The sequence below is a fragment of the Phyllostomus hastatus genome, unplaced genomic scaffold (assembly GCF_019186645.2).
Source record: "Phyllostomus hastatus isolate PE091 unplaced genomic scaffold, TTU_PhHast_1.1 phas_scaffold_12, whole genome shotgun sequence".
Classification (NCBI taxonomy): domain Eukaryota; kingdom Metazoa; phylum Chordata; class Mammalia; order Chiroptera; family Phyllostomidae; genus Phyllostomus; species Phyllostomus hastatus.
Window position 1 is genome coordinate 15183841 of NW_025334007.1, and position 20706 is coordinate 15204546.

Here is a 20706-nt window from a genome sequence, read left to right on the forward strand (position 1 = left end):
CCCAACTGCTTCTCATTTATAGAAAACACAATGCAATTTTAATGTCGGAGTCGATTCCAATTACAGGCACAGGGACATTTTAAAGCACTTCCAAGCAGCAGATTGTGTAGTCTTGCAGTCACAACTAAAAGTAGAGACAAAAATAATGTTTTAATTTTGGAAAACAATGTCTTTAGTAGCTTCTAGCCTCTAATTTTTTATTTTTGTTGAGTAAAATCTTTGAAGTAAATTACATTCTACTAAGTCAGTGATCAATGTTTGTTATAAGAACATTTTAATAAAGAGCTCTTGGAACTCAGCATTACTTTGAATTTTAAGAGGCAGTGTGTTGCTGTGGGTACAGCATGGACTCTGGAGACAGAGGGCCTGGATCAGAATCCCCACCATGAAGTAGCTGTGTGGCCTTGGGCAAGTCACTTAACCTCTCTGTGCCTCTGTGTTCTTGTCCATTGAATAGGATTTCTGAGAGGATTAAGGGAGTTTTTAATACATTAATGTATTAAAACAACATCAGACACCTTGTAAGCACCACGTAAGGAGTAGCTGTTACTATTATTACTTTGATTGCTCTCTGTTAACTTGGGCAGGAGGTGGGCTGAGATTTATGTTTGCTGTCTATGCTTAAGGGACTTACTGCTCTGAAGAAAGGACACCAGCATGAGTCAGTGTAAAGATGAGGGAACTATTGGCCAGTTTTTTTCTGGGTCTAATAAGAGACATAGTTTTTTATATCTGAGGCCTTAATATCTGCTCACTGAGGAATGACTGGATCTTAAAAAGTGTAGATGTATCATAAAACAAACCAAGGATAATTTTATGTTAAATTACCAGGTGAGGCTGAAAATACACCTTTCAAGAGATTGATGTATTGATACTTATAACTAATACAGAGTCAATAGCAACTTCTATCACCCCAACTAAAATATCTAGAAAATGGAATTAGTGAGCATTCCAGCATTTCTCCAGCTTCAAAATTCATGATTACCTGAGTGCCTTGTTAAAATGCAGATTCTGAATCAGCAGGTCTAGGTGGGGCCTGAGTGTCTGCATTTCTGACCACTCCCAGGTGGATGATGCCGAGGCTGTGGTCCAGGGACCATTTGTAACATGTGTAATGTCTCCTCATGAGGACCAGTTTGATTATGAACCCATAGATGATAAGGTCCAGCACTGTGGCTTTTGGCAAATCTTAATCTAACCTTTCTGGACTTCAGTTCCTACATCCACAATAAAGGTGAGGGGTCTTTTTGTGCAAGATACTGTTAGCTTTTGCAAGCAGCTCAATTGTCCTTTTGATACTTTCAAAGATAGATGTGTCCCTACATCTTGAGAGATGTTTCTCAATTTGTATGTGTCTCAGCCCTTGGAAAGCTACAAGCAATTTGGAGCAACATTTTGCCAAAAGAGCACAGTCTGAAGTGAAGTCTGAAGAGTGTGGGGGACGGGAGATAAAGATGGGATGCTTAGAATAGTTTCTGTCACTTCTGGAAGGTCAAAATCACATGTTTATTTCATGAGACTATGAAATTCTCCAAATCCCATTCCATCCTTATCAGGCAGCCAATCAGCAATATTTATTGCCAATTCTCTCTGGAACATGATTCTTTTTCCAACAAACGCCTCTCCTTGCCTCCTGCTGTTTTAAATTCCATTATGTCAGAAACAAACCTTAAGGAGGCCTCAGTCCCACTGGGGTCAGAAAAAGGCGATCTGGAGCCTGAGTGCCTGGGTTCAAGGCCAATTCCACCACTGGCTACTAACTTTAAAGAAGTCACGTAAGCCTGCTGGGCCTCAGGGTTTTCATCTGTAAAAGGTTTTCATGTGTTAAATGGAGATACTTATGATGACCCAGAGGATCTTTGGGAGGATTAAATAGGTTAACACATGTACAGAACTTAGAACAAAAACTGGTGCAGAGTCAGTCTTCAATAACTGACTGTTCTTTTTCTTCTTTGCAAAATCTATACAGTGTTCATGTGACCACAGATGTAACAAAAGAATCTCCCTTCGGAAGGACAGACCGCATATTCATGGATTGAATGATAGCCAAAAGCTTAAAAATCCATGTTTCCAAAAGACTTTGCCAAGCATGTCACGTAATTCACTCAGATACATACAAGACAATCAATAATATTTTCTGGGCCCATAAGTGAAATAAAAAATGTTAATGAATGCTGGAATAAGAGAAATGAGGGCAAAGGTGTAAGACGATAAGACAATATAGGGATTAAGAATGACTGCAGTAAGCTTACTATGAGCTAACTAAAGAGTTGAGTGAACAATAAAATGAGCTAAACTATATTTTAAAATAAACTATATTTTAAACGATTTAAGAGATTAGGAAGTAGGGAGATAAAAACCAGATTGATTTTTTTTCTTTCAAAGTGAATACAAGGCTGTTTTCAAGACCCAAATTGTTTCTTTCAGGTTTCTTAAATTCAAGCAGTGACAACAATGAGGAGCAGAGGTTTGGGGCTCATGGTTCTTTCTGGGGGTCCACAGGCAGGTGTCTTGTCTGCTTTAGCATCTTTCCTGTGGGTTTTCAGGGCATGACTTGATCTCAGGTACGGGACCTATATACCAACTTTCACCGCAGCCCTGCTGGGCATGTCCAGTCTTCACCCTGCTTTAGCTCCTGCAGGCATTGGAAGACCCTGTGTCTCTCAGGCAATTCTCTCCCAGCCAAAAACCAACCTGCCCACTTAGGAACTTGTGTTGGCTGTGGGTTGGGAGGAGCTTTACAACCAAGTCTATGATTGTCACCTCTGATTTGGAGAACTGATGGAGTCTCTCGGCTACCGCAGGCCATTAACATGCACACACACTTTCTCCTACACCAGAACTAGGGAGACACACCTGAAATTAGAGAGCTCAGAAACCAGGGAGCAAACCACACTTTTCAGGTTTTGTTTTCATCCAGCAAACTTTAAGGGCAGAATGCCATTTGAAATACTTTATTATCGATATACAATTTTGTCAGTATCCCTTCTACCTTAGTTTGATTGAGAAGTTTCCATTTATGTAGCTTTTTAGGGAAATACTTTTTTAGCATGATCAAACAGCTGTGGGTTTTTGACAATCATAATACTGGAGAGTAAACTCAGAACATGTTTGCATTGTACCTATTTCACTATTTCAGGGGAAATCTTAATTCTTTGACTGCATGCCATACTTTTAAAATAGATCTCACTAACCTTACAGTTGATGCAAAATTCTCAGCTCTTCCCCTCATCTATCTTTTCTAAGCTTGCTTCAAAGAACAAGCTCTCAAAATAGCATTTACTGTTGCGCGTGGGTCACCGGCCAGCAGTGACCACGGAACGCTGCGGATGGCTCGCCGAAACACACGCGAGATAAAACAACACATGCACAGAGACAGACTAGTTTCTGTGGGGAAGTAGGGACGGAATGGCCACCCCCCCTAGTGGGGAGCGCGCTGATTTACCGTCCATACCTGCTTTTATTAGGCTCATTTTGCATAATAATTCAGGTAAAGTACAGTACTCATTAGGGGAAGTAAGGAACTATAGAAAACAAAGAACTCTGCCGGTCTATTGAGTTGGGGGTCAAAGAGCTGTAAGACTGAGGAACAAAATAACTTCCTCCTAAGACCCTTCTCATTCAACTGAGAGCATTCTAAACAAAGAAGTTTTCACAGTAATTTACATGTTCTTTCTTAGGCCCTGATCACCCCGGGAAATCCGCACTTCTCAGTACCGAGCTGCACCACCCTGTCATTGTTTTAGGCTTAGGTGGAGCAAGGGAACTAGGTAACCAAGAGATAAGGAGATTTTCTCCCAGACGCTGAAAACTCAGGCTATGTCAGAGCCAAGGAGCGAGGGTCCATCACCCCCCTTTTGCTGCAGCCCCCCCCCCAAGTCCTTCTTTTGGGGGGCCTCCCAAAAGTGATCGTGCCTGGCTTAGGTCGTTCCCCCCGTGGGGAATCTTACCCATCTTTGGCTAACCGACCAAGCTTTTTGGGGGTTCAATTATGAATAAAAGCAGCAGAAGCAGCATTCCTGCCAGGAAGATAAGCTTTTGTCTCCTTGCTGGCTCACGGTTCCAAGGGCGTTCCCTTAGCTTTAGCCTAGGCGGGGGTTTCAGCCTCTGATACCAGTCAGGGCGGTTCCCAACAATTTACAAAATATTAAATCAAGAAAACAGGTAGCACAGGCACACCTTGCTTTTTCTCTTTTTAGTTTTGAAGGCTTCCAGCAAGTTTATGGATCCAGCTCAAACAAGAATGATGGATATTCTCCTAATGGCACAGCCTGTGTTGGAGGCAGTGGGTTTGTGACAGGGAGCTTGAGATGACAGGCTCCAGCTGTCCCTGAGAGCAAGCAGAGGGAAAACAACACTTGCTCAGAAAGGAGTCCTGTCTTCCAAAGGCCTCTCTGTTAATTTATTTTATTTATAAATCAGAGTACTCTGTGATAGACTTAAATGCTGGAGATTTTAAAAACATTCCTTTTGGGCTGAGGGGTTGGGTAGGATGGACCTGAGACTTCTCTCAGTGTGTTTTATTTTTAATTTTGAAAGATGTAAATGCTTACATATTTAAAACATCAAGCCAGAAAAAAATCTTAAAATTAAAAACAAGTGGAAACAAATGAATACCCTAGCATTTGTGTAAAGATATCAGCCACATAACCACTCAGAGAAAATATTTATTTTAAGGGTTTTAAACATAGTTCTCTGTACATTTTTAGTGGGATATATTCTAAAGACAAAAAGAATAGCACAAAAAGTTTCAACTTCAAAATTTTTCAATAGAATTTATTGGGGTCACCTTGGTTAATAAACTTACATGTGTTTCAGGTGTGCAGTTCTATAACACATCATCTGTATATTGTACTGTGTGTTCACCACCCCAAGTCAAGTCTCCTTCTGTGACCATATATGCCCTCTTTACCTTTTTCTACCTCCCCCACCCCCTTCCCCTCTGGTAACCACCATGCTGTTGTCTGTGTCTATGAGTTTTGTTTTGCTTAATCCCTTCACCTTTTTCTCCCACCTCTGTAATGCCCCTTCCCTCTGACAGCTGTCAGTCTGTTCTCTGAGTCTGTTTCTATTTTGTTTGTTAGTTTATTGTTATAGTTAGTGTTGGCATTACAATTTTAAAACAGTTTTAAAATCAAACAAATCAGTAAATTTGTTACTATTTTTAGGAATCAAGATTTTCAGTGTAAGAAAAATAGGTATGAATTCAAAAGAAAATGCATATTTTAATAAATAGATGGCTATTATCTCTATAAGGTAGTTTCTAGAAAACTAATATGTTTGATCATTTTAGGAATCCAAGATTTTTAATAATGCAATTTTATGTTTCTGTTCAGAATTTCATTTTCATCTCGTTTTTACTTGCATTGATTTTTCTTTTATGATCCATGTTTAATTAGATATTATGAGAAATGCTGTAAAAAAGTCCCGCCTAAGAAATCCACAATCACCCAATGAATTCCAGCTGAATTTCCCTTTTGAAGCATTAAATAAATGTATTTCAATGCATGAGTATAGAGAGAGAGGAAAGGAAATACCACCATAAGGTAGAGAGTCTTCTGGGCTCCCTTTAACATCAAACAAAGGGGAAACAGTATTTGAGGGAAAGGGATATTGTCAAGTGCAAAGTAGAAATGTGGAGTTGATTTCCCCTTCTCTGTCTCCTTGCCACTCTTCACTATGGTCCAAGCTACATCCCCTCTCTTCATTGAAGCCTTCTCAGCTGCCCCAGATCCACACAGCCATGTGTCTTTACAACCTATGAGATTTCTTAACTGGCAGTTATTTATCTTTTTTTTAGCAGTTATTTAATTCACGTGTCCCATTTCTCTATGAGTTCTATTCCTTCAGCCATTAGGCACCTGCTGTGTGCACAATGTGCAGTGCCCTAGAGATATGATATGAATAAGATACAACCACTGTCATCAAATAAGGTCACACTCTAGCTGGAGACATAGTCTGGCAAACATCATTAGTATAATGTGATATGAGGAATGCTAAAACACCAGTCTGTATAACTTGCATGGTAGTCTGGAGGAGGGAGAATTGATTTTGATTGTGTGGATGGGGGGACAGAAAGAAAGACAAGAGAGGGAGCAGAGATCATGTCTTACAATAACTTATACAAAAGGCTTGGATAATAGGAGTGCAATAAGTATATGGGTATTATGATGGGGGGCAGGGGCTGCTGCATGGGCAACCTGATTTTGTAGGGTTGTGACAGGGCAAAAAGAAATGATATCAAATATTGCACTGGAAGAAAATCCAAGACCAAGTTTGCCTATTCCTGGATTTCCCCTAAGGCTGACCTGGGTTGTGTGTATATGTCTGCGTCCCTCTCTCCCAGAGTTTTCCATAGCATGGTTTGAGGTTAAGGTAGGGAAGGGTGCAGTGCGCAGTCCTGTCTCATCTTGAAGCTCACAAAGCAGCTCATTGCATAAGAGCTGCCCAACACAGACCACGTAGCCCAAGCAGATGACTAGTATCATTCCACAGACAAGTGCAAAACTTGGTTCTGATTCCATGTTGAGAATAGGCGCAATTCAGACGGTTAGTCTTGTTGTAAATAGGAGGACACCAAAGAAATGTACCCAGCAACTTCAAAGACTTGTCTTGTGGTAGGCAGCCATAGTTGGCACTTCATTTGCAGTCAGGAATGTTCGAATAAGCAGTGGTCAGCATCTGATCAGATCAGCTGCACAATAGCTTGCTCTTGTGCAGGGCAGCCCACTCACCCCAGAAATACCATTCTTGGTGTGCACAAAGGGTGCCAGATGTTCTTATTTCTTCAAGATGTCCCTGCTAACATTATCACCTAGGAAGTACATTCTAGTGGTGTTGACAAGCCCTCCCCTGCCAGTAAATGAAGAATGGATAGGTGCACTTTTAAACCAGAAGTCACATCTTGTGCCATTCATATATCAATGGCCCTAGTCATTGGCATTACAGATTAGCAAGAAAATTTTGACTAAAAAGATAATGAAACCTATAAAAAAAAAACCCCAAGGTGTCACCTACAATGAAGGTGAGTGGCTGCTTTACATGTCAGTGTAATCACTTCTATGGCTATCAAGGCTTGTACTTTAGGATATAGTAAGTCTTTCTTCACATTACATATATGTCCTGTAACCACAGTAAAGTATACAGAGCAGCTTCAGGGAGCTTCAGAAGGTTTTTCATGTTGCATTAGAAGCTGAGCCTTGTAGATATAAATGAGGCAGATGTCAATATTTTAAGGAATGTTACGGGCATATATACAGGGGTGGGCAAAAGTAGGTTTACAGTTGTTTTTATGGAAAATAATGTAATAATTAATAAATAACAATGTAAGAATAAACTGTTTCACATACTCACAACTGTAAACCTACTTTTTCCCAGCCCTGCATAAAAGTATGCTGTTGATAACTGCAAACACACTACTTTATTTTGACTGAGCACAAATCCTTGGGATCATGTAGCTTTTGAACAATTTGACCAAACTCACACTAAAATGTAGTGAGAAAATTTGGTGTCAGAGATCATTCTGATTACTTGAAACTTCATTAAGAATTCTGCTCCTGTAGATAGATAAATGTACTCCAACATAGACAACAACTTAAAACTTTCAAACCAAATGGACTTAATTACATTCTAAATAAAATCCCAAAGCATACTTACCAAGTTGTAACTCTGCTTTGCTTGGGTAGAGTATGGATTTTCTTTTTCTTCATAACTACCATAGTCAGGGTGGACTCCCCTAGACTGGGTATGGCTCCATCAGGACTGCCAAACTTGAATTAATTCTATTTCAATTCTCATTTGTCTCACTTTAAAAACAGCCCTAAAAGGTAATAAGCATACAGTTTTCACAATACCAGCCCTACTTCCATGAGATTTCATTGCACAAGCAAATCTCCAAGCTCCAGAGCAGTTATAACCTATAGCAAATTGCTGTGTGAAGTTAGTCCAGAGCATTGGCAGCTGGGAGAACAAAACCAGACATCCATAGTGCCTTCACCCTCTAAGGTCAGTCATCTACTTTTTTGAAAAGTTAGATGCTTGTGTTGGTGGCAACTCCAAGCACCAGGTGTTAAGAACATCCTTCTACCTCACTCTCACTGCCCTGGGATTGTACCTAAGACCCGCCTTAGGCTCTGTTTTCCAGAGAACCCAAGTTAAGTCAGGAGCAAAGGAACTGGTACATGCCAAGCACTCAGGATGTCAGTGCCCGATAGAGTTGTCACTGGCCACATGAAGCTCCTGAGCATTTGAGATGTCACCAGTGTGAGCTGAAATGTGCTGTAAGTGTAAACAGCACACTGGATTTTAAGACTTCCTAATGGAGAAAGAAAGAGGGAGAATTTTTCTGTCACCCCACATCTTTCTTCCCTTTTTGGTCAAAGTCTACCTCCATGGGGCTAATGCCATGCCCTTCTGAATTGTGACACCTAGCCCCTTGAAGCAGCCTCTGGGGAGGCCACATACACATCTGGTGGCTAGGACCTTCTTTCTCGTCTGAGAGTGGATCCAGAAGCTTAGTATGTCTATCAGGTCAAACCCAGGATCTCTGGAGTTGCTGTATCTCCCACAGCTGTGGGGGCCATCAAAGCCATTCATAACTTGGCAGTCAGGAAGAGGCCAAGGCAGCTAGAGATGACAACAGTGATGGCATCCAGGGGTCTCCATAAGTGGCCAAGGAATCAGGAGCTGGTGAAGTTGAGACACTCTGTAAAATGTATCCAATCAATTTCTCAAACAATCTAATGAGGAAAGGAAGTAAGACATGGCAAGATTAGCAACTTGCCCAGAGTTATGCATCTAGTAAGAGACAGAGCTGGTATTCTAACTAGATGGCCACTGCCCAGTTTATGCTCTTAAATGCAAGCTCATGTAGGTCGTTACCAGTTTGACACAATTCAGTGTAAATCAGATTTTCTCCTGAAAGCAGGTTTTTATCCACAAAAATTTTAAAGTCAGACAGGGCCTAAGAGGAGAGATGGATATTGAAGGGTTCAGAGGAAATCCTTGACCCATCTGTAATTTTACTCAGGAGCTGACAGCTTCTGACTTGCCCAGGAATTCATGAACCATTTCCTGTCCCTGCTAGGAGCTAAGTACTGACCCTTCCATAGGTCTCTAGCCTGTCAACAGATTTGGTCACCTCTTCAGTTTCTAAGAGCTGTTGCTGAAAAGTAGGGAATCTTCTCTCTTCTTGTTTGTAGATAGATGGAAGGCCATATTTGATACTTTGGAGCCTCTTTGTATGCTTACTTTATTTAGATTGGTTGGTGTAGTTAAATTTGGGGATTTAGAGGCTGATCAAAGAGCAGACAGGCTCTTGAGAGGTGGTAACATATTAGCTTTATTTGGGTGGTGCTTGGACAGGGTTGCATGAGAAGGGACTTCTCTCACAGTAGGAGACCTGTCAGAGCCAGTGGCTTAAGGCCGCCATCCAGAAAAGGAATTAGGCAAGGGCCCTTCAGAGGGAGTCAGGGAAATTGGAAAGGGGGCTTACCTGTCTAGGTGATGCCACTCAGCAATAAGGTAGAGAGTCTCTGTTTCAGAGCACTCCAAAGGGCAACAGCAATTTGGGGTCTTTTATAGCTGCAGGGTTTGTTATTTATGGCTAGCAGGTATTGGGTGTGGTTTCACAGGGTTTGTAAAGTAGGTAGGCTCAAAAATGGTTAAAATATGTTAATTTAGAATATATTTAAAGCAATCCAATATGTGAGAATTTAAGCTGGGCTCCAGCAGACTTTGAGCTAAAGACCCTAGCATGCTATGAAGAAGTAAACAACTTGGGGGCCATTTTTGCCTAATACACAGGGGCTATCTCTGGCCCCTTTATGTAATAGTTGGACAGGAAGTGTTCCATTCGTTTACTTCTTCCATTGCTTTAATGGACAAGTCTAGAATTCCTGATGGTATAAGATGCTTTTCAGAGCCAACTAAGACATACTCTTCCCTTTTTCCTTTGGCACTTCTGTTGGAATCAGAATGTTCTGCAGCAATAGATGTGAGATCAGCTCTCCAGCTCCACCACTTTGTAGATGAGAATGCTGGCACCCAACTAGGCAAAAAGTCTTCCCCAAGGTCAGAAAGCTCATTGTGGAAGGAACCTAGACCCACACTCAGGTTTTCTAATTTTGCCCTATTTTATTTGCACAGTGCCCCTTCCTTATCACACCATTCAGCCCCTGTATTTAAACTTTCTCAGTGTTTCTTTCTCTAGTTTGGGAATGCTATAGCTCAGGGGTGTCAAGCTCATTTTCACCGGGGGCCACATCAGCCTCACAGTTGCCCTCAAAGGGCCAAAATAATTTTAGGACTGTATACATGTAATGACTCCTTAACTGTTAAGGAGTTGAAATTACATTCAGCCCTTTGAAGGCAACTGTGAGGCTGATGTGTCCACCGGTGAAAATGAGTCTGACACCCCTGCTGTAGCTCATTTTCATGGAAGGAAGCTTCGGAACAAACTTCTCTTTTTCTCTACGCCAAAAGGGTACCTTCATGTCTGTGCAAGCAGATACCCCTGACCATGTCACAATGTCCTGCAAATGATCACATAGGAGAAGCCCTGTGCCATAATAAATTCCCCCTTAATCATATCTGTACAAAGTTATCAGTCTCTAGAGTTCTATGAAATCTTATCTTTGCCAAATAGTTTCTCATCTCAATGTACTTTCTTGCAAGAACTCATAAAAACATCTTAGTAAATACCAAATGTAACTAATAGAAATTAAAAATATGATTAAGCCCTGTGAAGAATATTCTAGCATTGGTTAATAGATTTGCTGACTCAACCTTGGAACACGCTACCCATATGTGGGTGATAAGGGATACGAAGGCTCCCTATTGGCAAATTTAGGGGTCATTTGTGGTTTTATTGTACTGTTGCCTTTGTAGGATTTTGGATGAATTGGTCATATAAGATGCAAGCATTTGTTCTTTCTCTGTTTTCTGTTTTTAATTTTCAAAAAAATTTAGAACATCTGTAAGCCAACTTCAGTCAAGAATGCTGACTCAAAGGGTGAAGAAATCAAAGTCCAGTTTCACAACTTACATGTCTGTGGTTAAATTTCAGGACTGTGAAATTCTCTTCCTCTTTAGCTCTTCTCTCCTCACTGCCCCTCCCCTAAAAAAAGGTGAGAAGGAGAAGGGACTCGAATGTTACTGTTGGTTAAAGTGCTGTTTGAAAAGGAAGCTGTAGAGACTGGACTGTAGGACACTTTGGCTATGTCCAAAATTCTTGGTTAGCTGAACAGTTTGATGCTCAAGATTTTTCACACTCATTATTGGTTGACAGAAGTTAAAATTGTCATGTGGCCCTCTCTGTCACCCTATACAGAGTCATTGGCATTTTGCCTAAAAGTTTCTTGTTTTCTCTTTGTGTAGCACTTCATGTATATGTCAAAATATGATTACAGAATTTTAATCCTTCCCACGACACCTTTGGCACTGGGGATAGAAACTAATCTCTCCCACTCCTTATCAGAATTCTGTAAAATAACCAAGAATTCAGAAATCAGAGTCCTTTGGATTAGGGACAGAAGACATCATTTTGTTGAAGAGCATCAGCCTATTCTGAGCAAATAGGAGTTGCAAATTTGCTTTAAATAATGTGGCAAATCAACTTTTCATTTTCTCAAAGCCTTAAGATCCCCAGGAGAAAGAGGGAGGTGTGGTTCTTCATGCAGTGGCCAAAGGAGTGTGGTGGTGTGTTTCTTGAGTGTGTGTGAAGGTGTAAGTGGTAGAGAAAATGGGTTTGTGCTGATGGATTTTCTCCACAGTGAAAAGCCTAGCAGACCATGAGGGTGGGGAAGTGGTGGGAGGAAGATAAGGTGATTGAGCAGCCCTGTGGGAGATGTACTAGATAATGACAAGAATTCCTTATGGGGTAGATCTTCCTCTGTTAGTTGGGGCTCCTGAGCTAATTAGTGAAGTTTTCTCCATTGAGGCGGTTCCTTGGGATTGACAGAAATAGAACCTACCTGAAATAGACCTAAGTGTATATGCAAACTTAATATGGATAAAGAAGATGATTAAAGACTAATAGCGTTACTTTATTTTTTAAAGCCCATATCGCATATAAATTGATAAGAGAAACACCAAACCCCTTGACCATACACCCCCAATTCTCTGCTCCCTCAGAGTCATACTTCACAGCTGATTTGTCTGCGCACATTATCTCTACTTCCCTACCTCCTCAGTGCTCTCAACCTGGCATCCATCCCATCAGTGCACTGAGTCACCACTGACTTCCATGCAGCCAAACCCAGAGGTCTTTTTTTTTTTTTCCTCATGTTAACTCTTCCTTTCCATGGATTGAACGCTTCCTCCTTTGCCACACCCTCCCTCCTTGCTTTGGCTTCTGAGATCATGCATTCTTGTGTCCCCAGATGCTTCTTATTTGTCAGTTTCTTTTCTTAGGTAGGTATCTTTTCTTCCACCAGACCCCTAAAATGCTCACGTTCCTTGGATCTTGGTCCTGAGTCCTCTTCTCTGTCATTGGACATCATCTCCCTAGGTGACCTCCTTCATCCCGTGGATTTAGATGTCATTTATACTCTTGTAACTCCCACATTTATATTCGCAGCACAAGCCTAATCTCTGAGCTCTGTGTACTCTCCTTACTTGACATCTCCATTTGCATGGTTCCCAGGCATGTCAAATTTAAAATAGCAAAAGTCGAAGTCTTGTCCCCCTCAATCCCAACCTGTCTTGACAACAAATGAAAACGCATTTCCCTTTTAGTGTTCTCCATCTTAATGAATGAATGGCATCATCATTCACTGCTGAAATCTAAAACACGGAGGTCATCCTTATTCCTTCTCCACCCCACCCACATTCAGTCTAGTAGCAAAATCTTCCTATTTCCAAACTGAATTTTAAATTTATCTACCTCTCTCCCATCCCTGGCCAGACCCACTGCACCAGCCTCTTCAGGGGGCTCCTGTCACCTATCATTACTCTTTTCCAGTTCCCCACATAGTAGCTCAGAACATCTCTTTAAGATAAAAATTGGATCAATGTGTTCTCATTGTACTTTAAACAAATTCCAAATACCTTACTCTGACCTACACCTGACTGGGTCTTTTCTAATTCTCTGAACTCACCTCATGCCATTCTCTCCAGCACCTTCTTTGTGTCTGCATATTGCTCTCCTCTAGGTTTCCAGATCCTTCAAGCTCTTTATTGCTGCATGTGGCCCAAGATGGCTATGAATGCAGCCCAACACAAAATCGTAAATTTACTTAAACCCTTGTTTTTTCTCATCAGTTTTCATTAGTGCTTGTGTATGTAATGTGTGGTCCAAGACAACTCTTCTTCCAGTGTGGTCCAGAGATGACAAAAGGTTGGACAGCCCCAACAGATTTTTAGACTCAAAATTTCACTATGAAGAAAAAAAGAATAGAAATGTGGTCAAAGATTTATGTGCAAACACATTCATCAAAACTTAGCTTCCATGTAAAAGAAAAAAACAAAACATAATGTTCAACATGGGGGGAGGTGATCCAACATGAGCATGTGCAACTAGAAATAGAGACATTATTTCTTTCTCTTATTGGATATTGAGGATTCACACTTGTTAGTATGGTTACTTAGGATAATTTTCTTAAGCAACATATGGTAAAATTGAAAATTTGAGAGCATTTCCTGAAAAATCACTAAATCATAAAGGGTCTTTGAAATAGTTCCCCAAAAAGAAATGTGAAATCATTTATTACAGCTCTAACATGTGACAAATTGCTGCCACTTACATTTAAGGAAGGCCAGCATAGTGGCAAAATTAGCAGCATTCGGGGATAAATGGATGGCAGTTAACTGTGAATGGAGCAGTGGCAAAATGAAAGATATTTCCTTTGCCACGCTCACACATTGCAACCAACACCACATGCTCTGGGAAGATGTTTGTAAGCCACATGCCTTTCATGTGGAAGTGATTTCATCTCCTAATTAAGAACACACTTACAGATAAAAACAGAGGAAGGAAGCCAGCTTGGAAAGCATATTATACCAAAAGCCAGGGTGAGAGGGAAGTATTTGAAGGATGTAAGATGCAGGTAGCTGGGGTTTGGAAGGAAGTGGTTTTGTAGACCCTGTTTGGTCTTGGTTGTTTTGCAGTCATTATTGGAGTGGCTCTTTGGCTCATTAAGGGTTTAATTCTGACATATTTACAGAGAAAGAGAGACAAGGCTTGTCTGGATTTGGTAGCACTTCTGTTGTTGGCTAGACAAAATTTATCCTTAACCTCTTATGAAGAGTTACATGACTTACCTTCTAGAAGCTTGGCCTACTTGTTATTTGAACTGTAAGATTTTAAGCCATTAGGCCTTTGAAATACCGACTAAAACATTTAAAGATAAGGTTTCTAAACACTTTTAACAGAGAATTATGAAATGAGAAGAGACAAAAGAGGAAAAGCTTTGGATTTTAGTGTCTGCACTGACACTATTAATCAGGACCAAAACAGTAAAAAAAAAGGAAAGAGAAATTTCACTGATGGAACTGAAGGATGTTTGTTCTGTTCATGCTGAAACATTCATAGAGAAATGTTTTATTTTAGATTGTAATGGGCCAATTTATTTTAATACTGTGGAAATAGATACATAGCCCAGTTTTTACCAAAAAAGAATGACTTGTTTAATTAAATTCTCATTATATTTTGAGGGCATATTAATAGTTTAATACTATTCATAAAATAAATAAAACAGCCCTAACCAGCAGGGCTCACTTCATTGGCGTGTAGTCCTGTAAAACTGGAAGGTCGTGGGTTCAATTCCTGGTCAGGACACAAGCCTAGGTTGTGGATTTGTCCCTGTTTGGAGCGCGCACAACAGGCAACCAATTGATGTTTCTCTCTTACATTGATGTTTCTCCCCCTCCCTTCTCCTGTCTCTAAAATCAAAAAGCATGTCCTCAGGCAAGGATAAAAAAATAGAACACAAGAAAGAATGTGACTACTGGCAATATTTCTTTATGGTTCCAAATCAGCAGTGTGTAATAGAAAAATGAAATCCAGGTTTGCTTAAAGTATATTTGAGGCTGGCATTATCATCCTTGAGTGAAATGAATATAATTTATATTTGCTATTTCAACAGAGTTACCATGGAAGATAAAAAAATTTTTTTAAATCTACCTGCTTTTCAAAAATGGTTTCCTACACATATTCCTGGGAACAGATTCCAAATTGAGTCTTATCTTGTTATGGATTACCTGAAATAGAATAATATACTTTTAGGTTTGGGGTAGTTGATCATTCAAGATGTGTGCTTTATTGAAACCTTCAGTGATCCAATTTTCATTACAAAAAGGATATTAGAATCAGAATTCTATTGGAGACTATAGATGTGGTTAAAAAAACACCTTCACAATGAATTTAAAATTTTCCTTTAGTCCTTTTAATGCTATAAGACAATAGGGTATATTTGTGGCTTTATAATTTTATAACATCTCTCATTGATTTCTGTTAACGTTTTTATAAATGAATACATAAGTACAGACTTCTGTGAGTGTTTTGTGCACATACATGTGCATCTATGTTGTTGCAGTCTTAGAGAAATTACTATTTTTTGGACAATACAAATTAGGTGGAGAAGCTGAGGCAGGAAGAAAAGAAAAAGAGCTAGCTCAGAGGGCAAGACTGGTGACTGAGTTTGAGGGCAAGAATAGGGTGAACTGATCAGTGGCTCCCCACTCAGTCTCCACAGCCCTAGTTGCTCTCCATCACCCTAGCCACATCTCACCTTTCTATGGCTCTGGCCTGAGAAATTAGAAGGGAATTAAAAAATTAAAAGATGGAGGAAAACATTAATTTTCTGATTCAGAATTTCGGAATCAGAGATAGACTTCAACGTCAGTGAGTCTCAACACAAGATTTTCAGATGATTGAACTAATCGCAGAAGAAAAATGTTTTGAGCAAGAAAAGCAATCCTAGCACCAAAGACTCCTGGTTTCCAGTTCAAGATTATTTTATGATACATTGTGGGAGAATATTAGTGAAGATTAAATAAAAACTTCTTTGTGATTAATCTCTTTGCTGTAGGCAGGGATGCTGCATTTGCCACTGAGGCAGAGGTTAGGAAAGCCTTAAACCAAATAGGTGTTCTTTTCCTGGCAGAGAGCAAAATATTGCCCAGATAGAGGAGTCATCTGATATTGTGTGACATTTACCCTTGATCTTTTTAGAGGTAATTTTAGAAGTCTTCATTAGACACACCAGATTCTTTCCATATGGTGCCTTACACACCTAATGATTCTAGAGAATTAGCTCCTGCTTCATGCTGGTGCTGCCTTTGTGGTAGTGTATGTTTCAAGCTCTTCAGACTGATTGTGAATCTTTGGCCTCAGGCTGCACTTGATGTCACAGGACTTTCTGGTTTCACTTATGTGCGTACAAGGGAATGTGCTTTTCCTATCTTTGAAGCTATATTGATGCAGCTTGACCTGCTAAGCCATGTAAAACAACCTACCAGACCATTTAAAGTCCAAAGCTTCAGTACGTGAAACATTTATAGAAAAAGGAACAGTTTTCTGACAGCATTATTTATAAACCTCTATTCCAAAATTGAATGTACAGATGTACACTTTCACCATACCAAATCACCCTTCTTGAAAAAGAGGCATTTTGCTGCATGCAGGTAAAAATATTGATGAATATCCTATGTATACTATAAATGAATTTTTTACTATACATGAGATTTCCCATTAGGAAACATTCAGTAAGTATTTATTGAACACCTACTATGTGATAGACACAGTGGGTTGGACCTGGGTGAAAAAGGCAGAAATGTCCATGTTTTTGTGGAGTTTAAATAATTATTTTCTGCAACACCATGCCTTTATTAAGGAGAAAATAATTCTGGGCTCTGGATTCTCTCTTGTGGTCTATTTACACATTCATGTTTTTAATAAATGTAAGCTTTTATTAAAATTTAATATATATACAAAAATGGACAAATCAAGTGTATAGCTCAGCACATGTTCATCAAGTGAGCACAGCCATGAAATCAGAAACCAGGTCAAGAAACAGAGCATAATTATTGAATAAATTAAGACAAAAATTACATGTGTATGATTTCCTTTATATAAAATTGAATAAAATGCACTCAGTGGTTGCTGGGGGAATTGGAGAGTAAGGAAGCATGGCATGTGGGGATTACAAATAAGCATGGAAACCATTGAGACTGATGGATATGCTTATTGTCTTGATTGATGTTTTCACAGATTTATGCTTATCAAAATGTATCAAACAGTTCACTTTCAAATAGTCCATGTATTGTCTATCAATGATATTTTTAAATGTAAATTTTTTAAGTGAGAAAATTAGTTTGGGTGGTAATTCCTCAGAAGGAACATAAAGAAACCTTCTGGTATGATAGTTTTCTGTGGCTTGATATGGGTATATAAGGAAAAGGCAAAGTGTAGCAGAAACTTCAGCTGTATATTTCAGATTTGTGCATTTCATTGTGTTTAAGTTGCAACTTCATAAGAGTAAATTTTACAAAAAAGTTAAAAAAAAGAAAAAGAAAAGAAACAGAACATTGTCATACACTAGAGCCCTGTTTTGAATACCATCCAGTTACTAACCTTCCCAAGATAACCACTTTTCTGACTTTTGACACCATAGATTATTTTTCCTTTGTTTTGAACTTTATAGAAATGGAATCATATGATATATTATATTCTTTGTCTGCCTTTGTGTGCTCAGCATTATGCTTGTGACATTCATCTGAGTTATTGCATGTGGTTGGGTTCATTCTTTCTCCTTCCTGTGTAGTATTCCATTGTGTAAGTATTTATAATTCACTTACCCCTTTTTATCATTAAAGACATGTAGACTATTTCCAGCTTTTGCATCTTACTGTAAATGTCACTATCAAGATTCATGTATATGACTTTAGGTGAACATTTCCATTGGGGATACACTTTGATTCTTGTATGTGCTCTGACCAGGATTCAAACCCACAACCTTGGTGTATTGAGATGCTGCTCTGACCAACTGATCTACCCAGCCAGGACTTCAGGGATGCACTTCTGAGTTGGGATGCTAGGTCACAGATTATGCACATATTTACCTCTACTACATATTGCCAAGCAGTTTTCTAAAGTGTTTATACCAAGTTATAGTTTCAATAGCAGTGTATGAAAGTTCCAGTTACTCTATATCCTTGCCAAATTTAGCATTATGTACTTTTTCATTTTTGTGTGTATCTTGTTTTAAAAACTAGGACAGAACCACTTGAGCTTTGTGATGCACAATGAGGCATCATCAAATTTGCAGCAACAGTGTTAATCCCTTGGATTTTTCTCTATGCCAGTGATTCAGAATGGTATCATATTGAATTACAAACTCTCCTGAAGTGTTGACAGAATCAAAGCCACTCCACAATGGAAAATCCTGTAAAAGTTTGTGAGTCATGGCTTATTCAAGCCAGCAATGGTAGACTACTTTTTTGTGTGCAAGAGGGCCAAGTTAGAATAAATAAAAATACTTACAGGTCACTTTTTGGTACCTTGTATTTCAAAATACATGTGGCTTTATTGAGACCTGGGGAAGAAACATACATTTGGATGAGAGATAACTTGCCATATCAAGCGGAAGACTGGAAGTGAGAAATTTGGAGCGACTATTGCCCAGTAAACTATTAACATTGGACCATATTTGAGAAATGGCTATTGAGAGATAGCTATCATCCTGAAATATGATAGCTTGTCAACCATATTGTAAAGCTAGGAGGGCTAACTTTTAGACCAGGACCCTTAAGAGGAGGCTTTAATTGCAAACCATCCAGCTCCTGACCCTCCACCCCCACTTTAATAGCGCGTATCTAAAGGAAGAATTGTACGTATAATGGATTCAGGCCCTGGACCCATCAAGAAGGGTCCAGCTGGAGTAAGGAAGAACCTTATTCTTGAAAAGACGCTGATTGTTTCCCCTCTCTTTTCAGTCCAAGGTTTACACTCGCACACCAACCTTATATTTGGACTTCAAACTGGACCAAGGAGCAAAGCATTCCCAGCCTATTCCTAAAGGTATGAAGGGTTCTGGGGTTTAGTGACCGTTTCAGGAAATGGAAAACACACAGGGGGCCACTTTCTCTGGAATGTGCTTGATTCTGAAACTCAGCACAAAGTTCTATGAATTTAGTTTAGGTTTTATGATGTTTAAACTAGCCAGTATTGATGGGACCTTTCAAGGTAGGGCATAGAATGTTAGGGCAGGCCCATCTGGGCCACCCCCCTCATGTTACAATTAGTGAAGTGTCAAAGCCATGTAAAGGCTTGCTGACAAGATAGGACTTTTAGCCACATCTTCCAACTTCCTGACTGCTATTGATGTACAGTGTTCCTGGAGGCAAAATCTGATCTTGTTACTTATGAGCAAGTGCATCCTTAATTGAGATACATGCATGTTTTGAGAAAGGTATCGCTATGGAAGACTTACATTTAGGGTGACATTTAAATGCAAAGAATAATTAGAAAACTCTCAAGCATTTATTTATTTTAAAAATATTGTTGAACCTGAAATCATTAGGCATCAACCTCAAACCCATTATTTTCTTCTTTAGTTTTTTCATTCTGGCTATTTTTAAGTACAGAAAAAATTTTAATTAACTCACTTAAACATATGCCTATCCTTGTACATAATTTTTATAACAACATATGTGGTAGCCCACACACTTTAACTTTTTTCTTTTACTTCTGAGTTTGCATCCTTGCATTCCTTTTTTCTCCCTTACTAGCCCATCGCAGTAGCTCCTCTGTATATCTGAGATCTGGATGTATCCTTGAATTAGATCTTGCTGTGTTTTTGTCCACACTTACATTTGTATACTGACATATATATGCATGTAAATATACAGATATATGGGGTTATTTTCTCATTGTTTTACTAAAATGGAATTGTATTATAAATACATTTTTGCATTTTGCTTTTTTGCTCAGACTATACCTCATGGGAATTCTTCCCAGTCTACTCATGTGGCTCTCTTGAATGATGGTATTCTATGCCATGGGTTGACTGAAACACATTTAGCTATTTCCTATCAATGGTACTCCCTTTGTTTCTAGCACTTGGCCACCGCACACTGGTCTGCAATGCATATCCCTGGACTCGTGTCCTTCCATATGGGGGCTTATTTTGACGTGTCAGGTTTCCAGGGATGCTTACAAGGTGTACACACATTTAATTTTTAAAAGATATTATCAAGTTGCAGTCCAAAAGGCAGTCACACTTTTTGTCAGGCTTCTACCAGTTTCTCCATGCCCCCACCAACGCTGTGTGCGGTTCATGTCAATTTTTGCTCTACACTTAGCCACCACCCTCTGTGGCCTCATGAGAGAATGGGTATCTATCTGTTAACAAAGCTGTACTTCTATATTATTTCATCACTACGAATTTTAAAAGTCAGATTTATTTTCAAAAACATTTTTGGAAGGAAACAAAAGCAAGTAATTAGAAATGTACGTTTATTGTTGAGTCACTGCAAACCCACTTCAAACAAATCTTTTATCAACCCAGCTATGAAGCAGAGCCTCCTTTTCTAAGACATGACCTCAAGTTATAGTGCTCTCTCTGTCTGTGTCTCTGTCTCTGACTCTGTCTTTCTCTCTCTCTTACACACACACGCGCACACACACACACACACACACACACACACACACACATTCATTCTTGCTTGCCTTAGGTGACAAATCCAAAGTTTGAGGATTCTCTGTCC

At 39.5% G+C, this 20706-nt stretch overlaps 1 protein-coding gene across 2 annotated transcripts in view; it reads left to right on the forward strand.

Annotated features, from left to right (window-relative positions):
• Positions 1-20706, forward strand: part of PIR (pirin) — an 80358-nt gene that overhangs the window by 33368 nt on the left and 26284 nt on the right. For both annotated transcript variants that reach the window (XM_045856144.1, XM_045856145.1), the window contains exon 6: positions 18934-19018. In XM_045856144.1, the coding sequence (XP_045712100.1) occupies positions 18934-19018 (85 nt within the window). The remainder of the gene's footprint in view (positions 1-18933; positions 19019-20706) is intronic.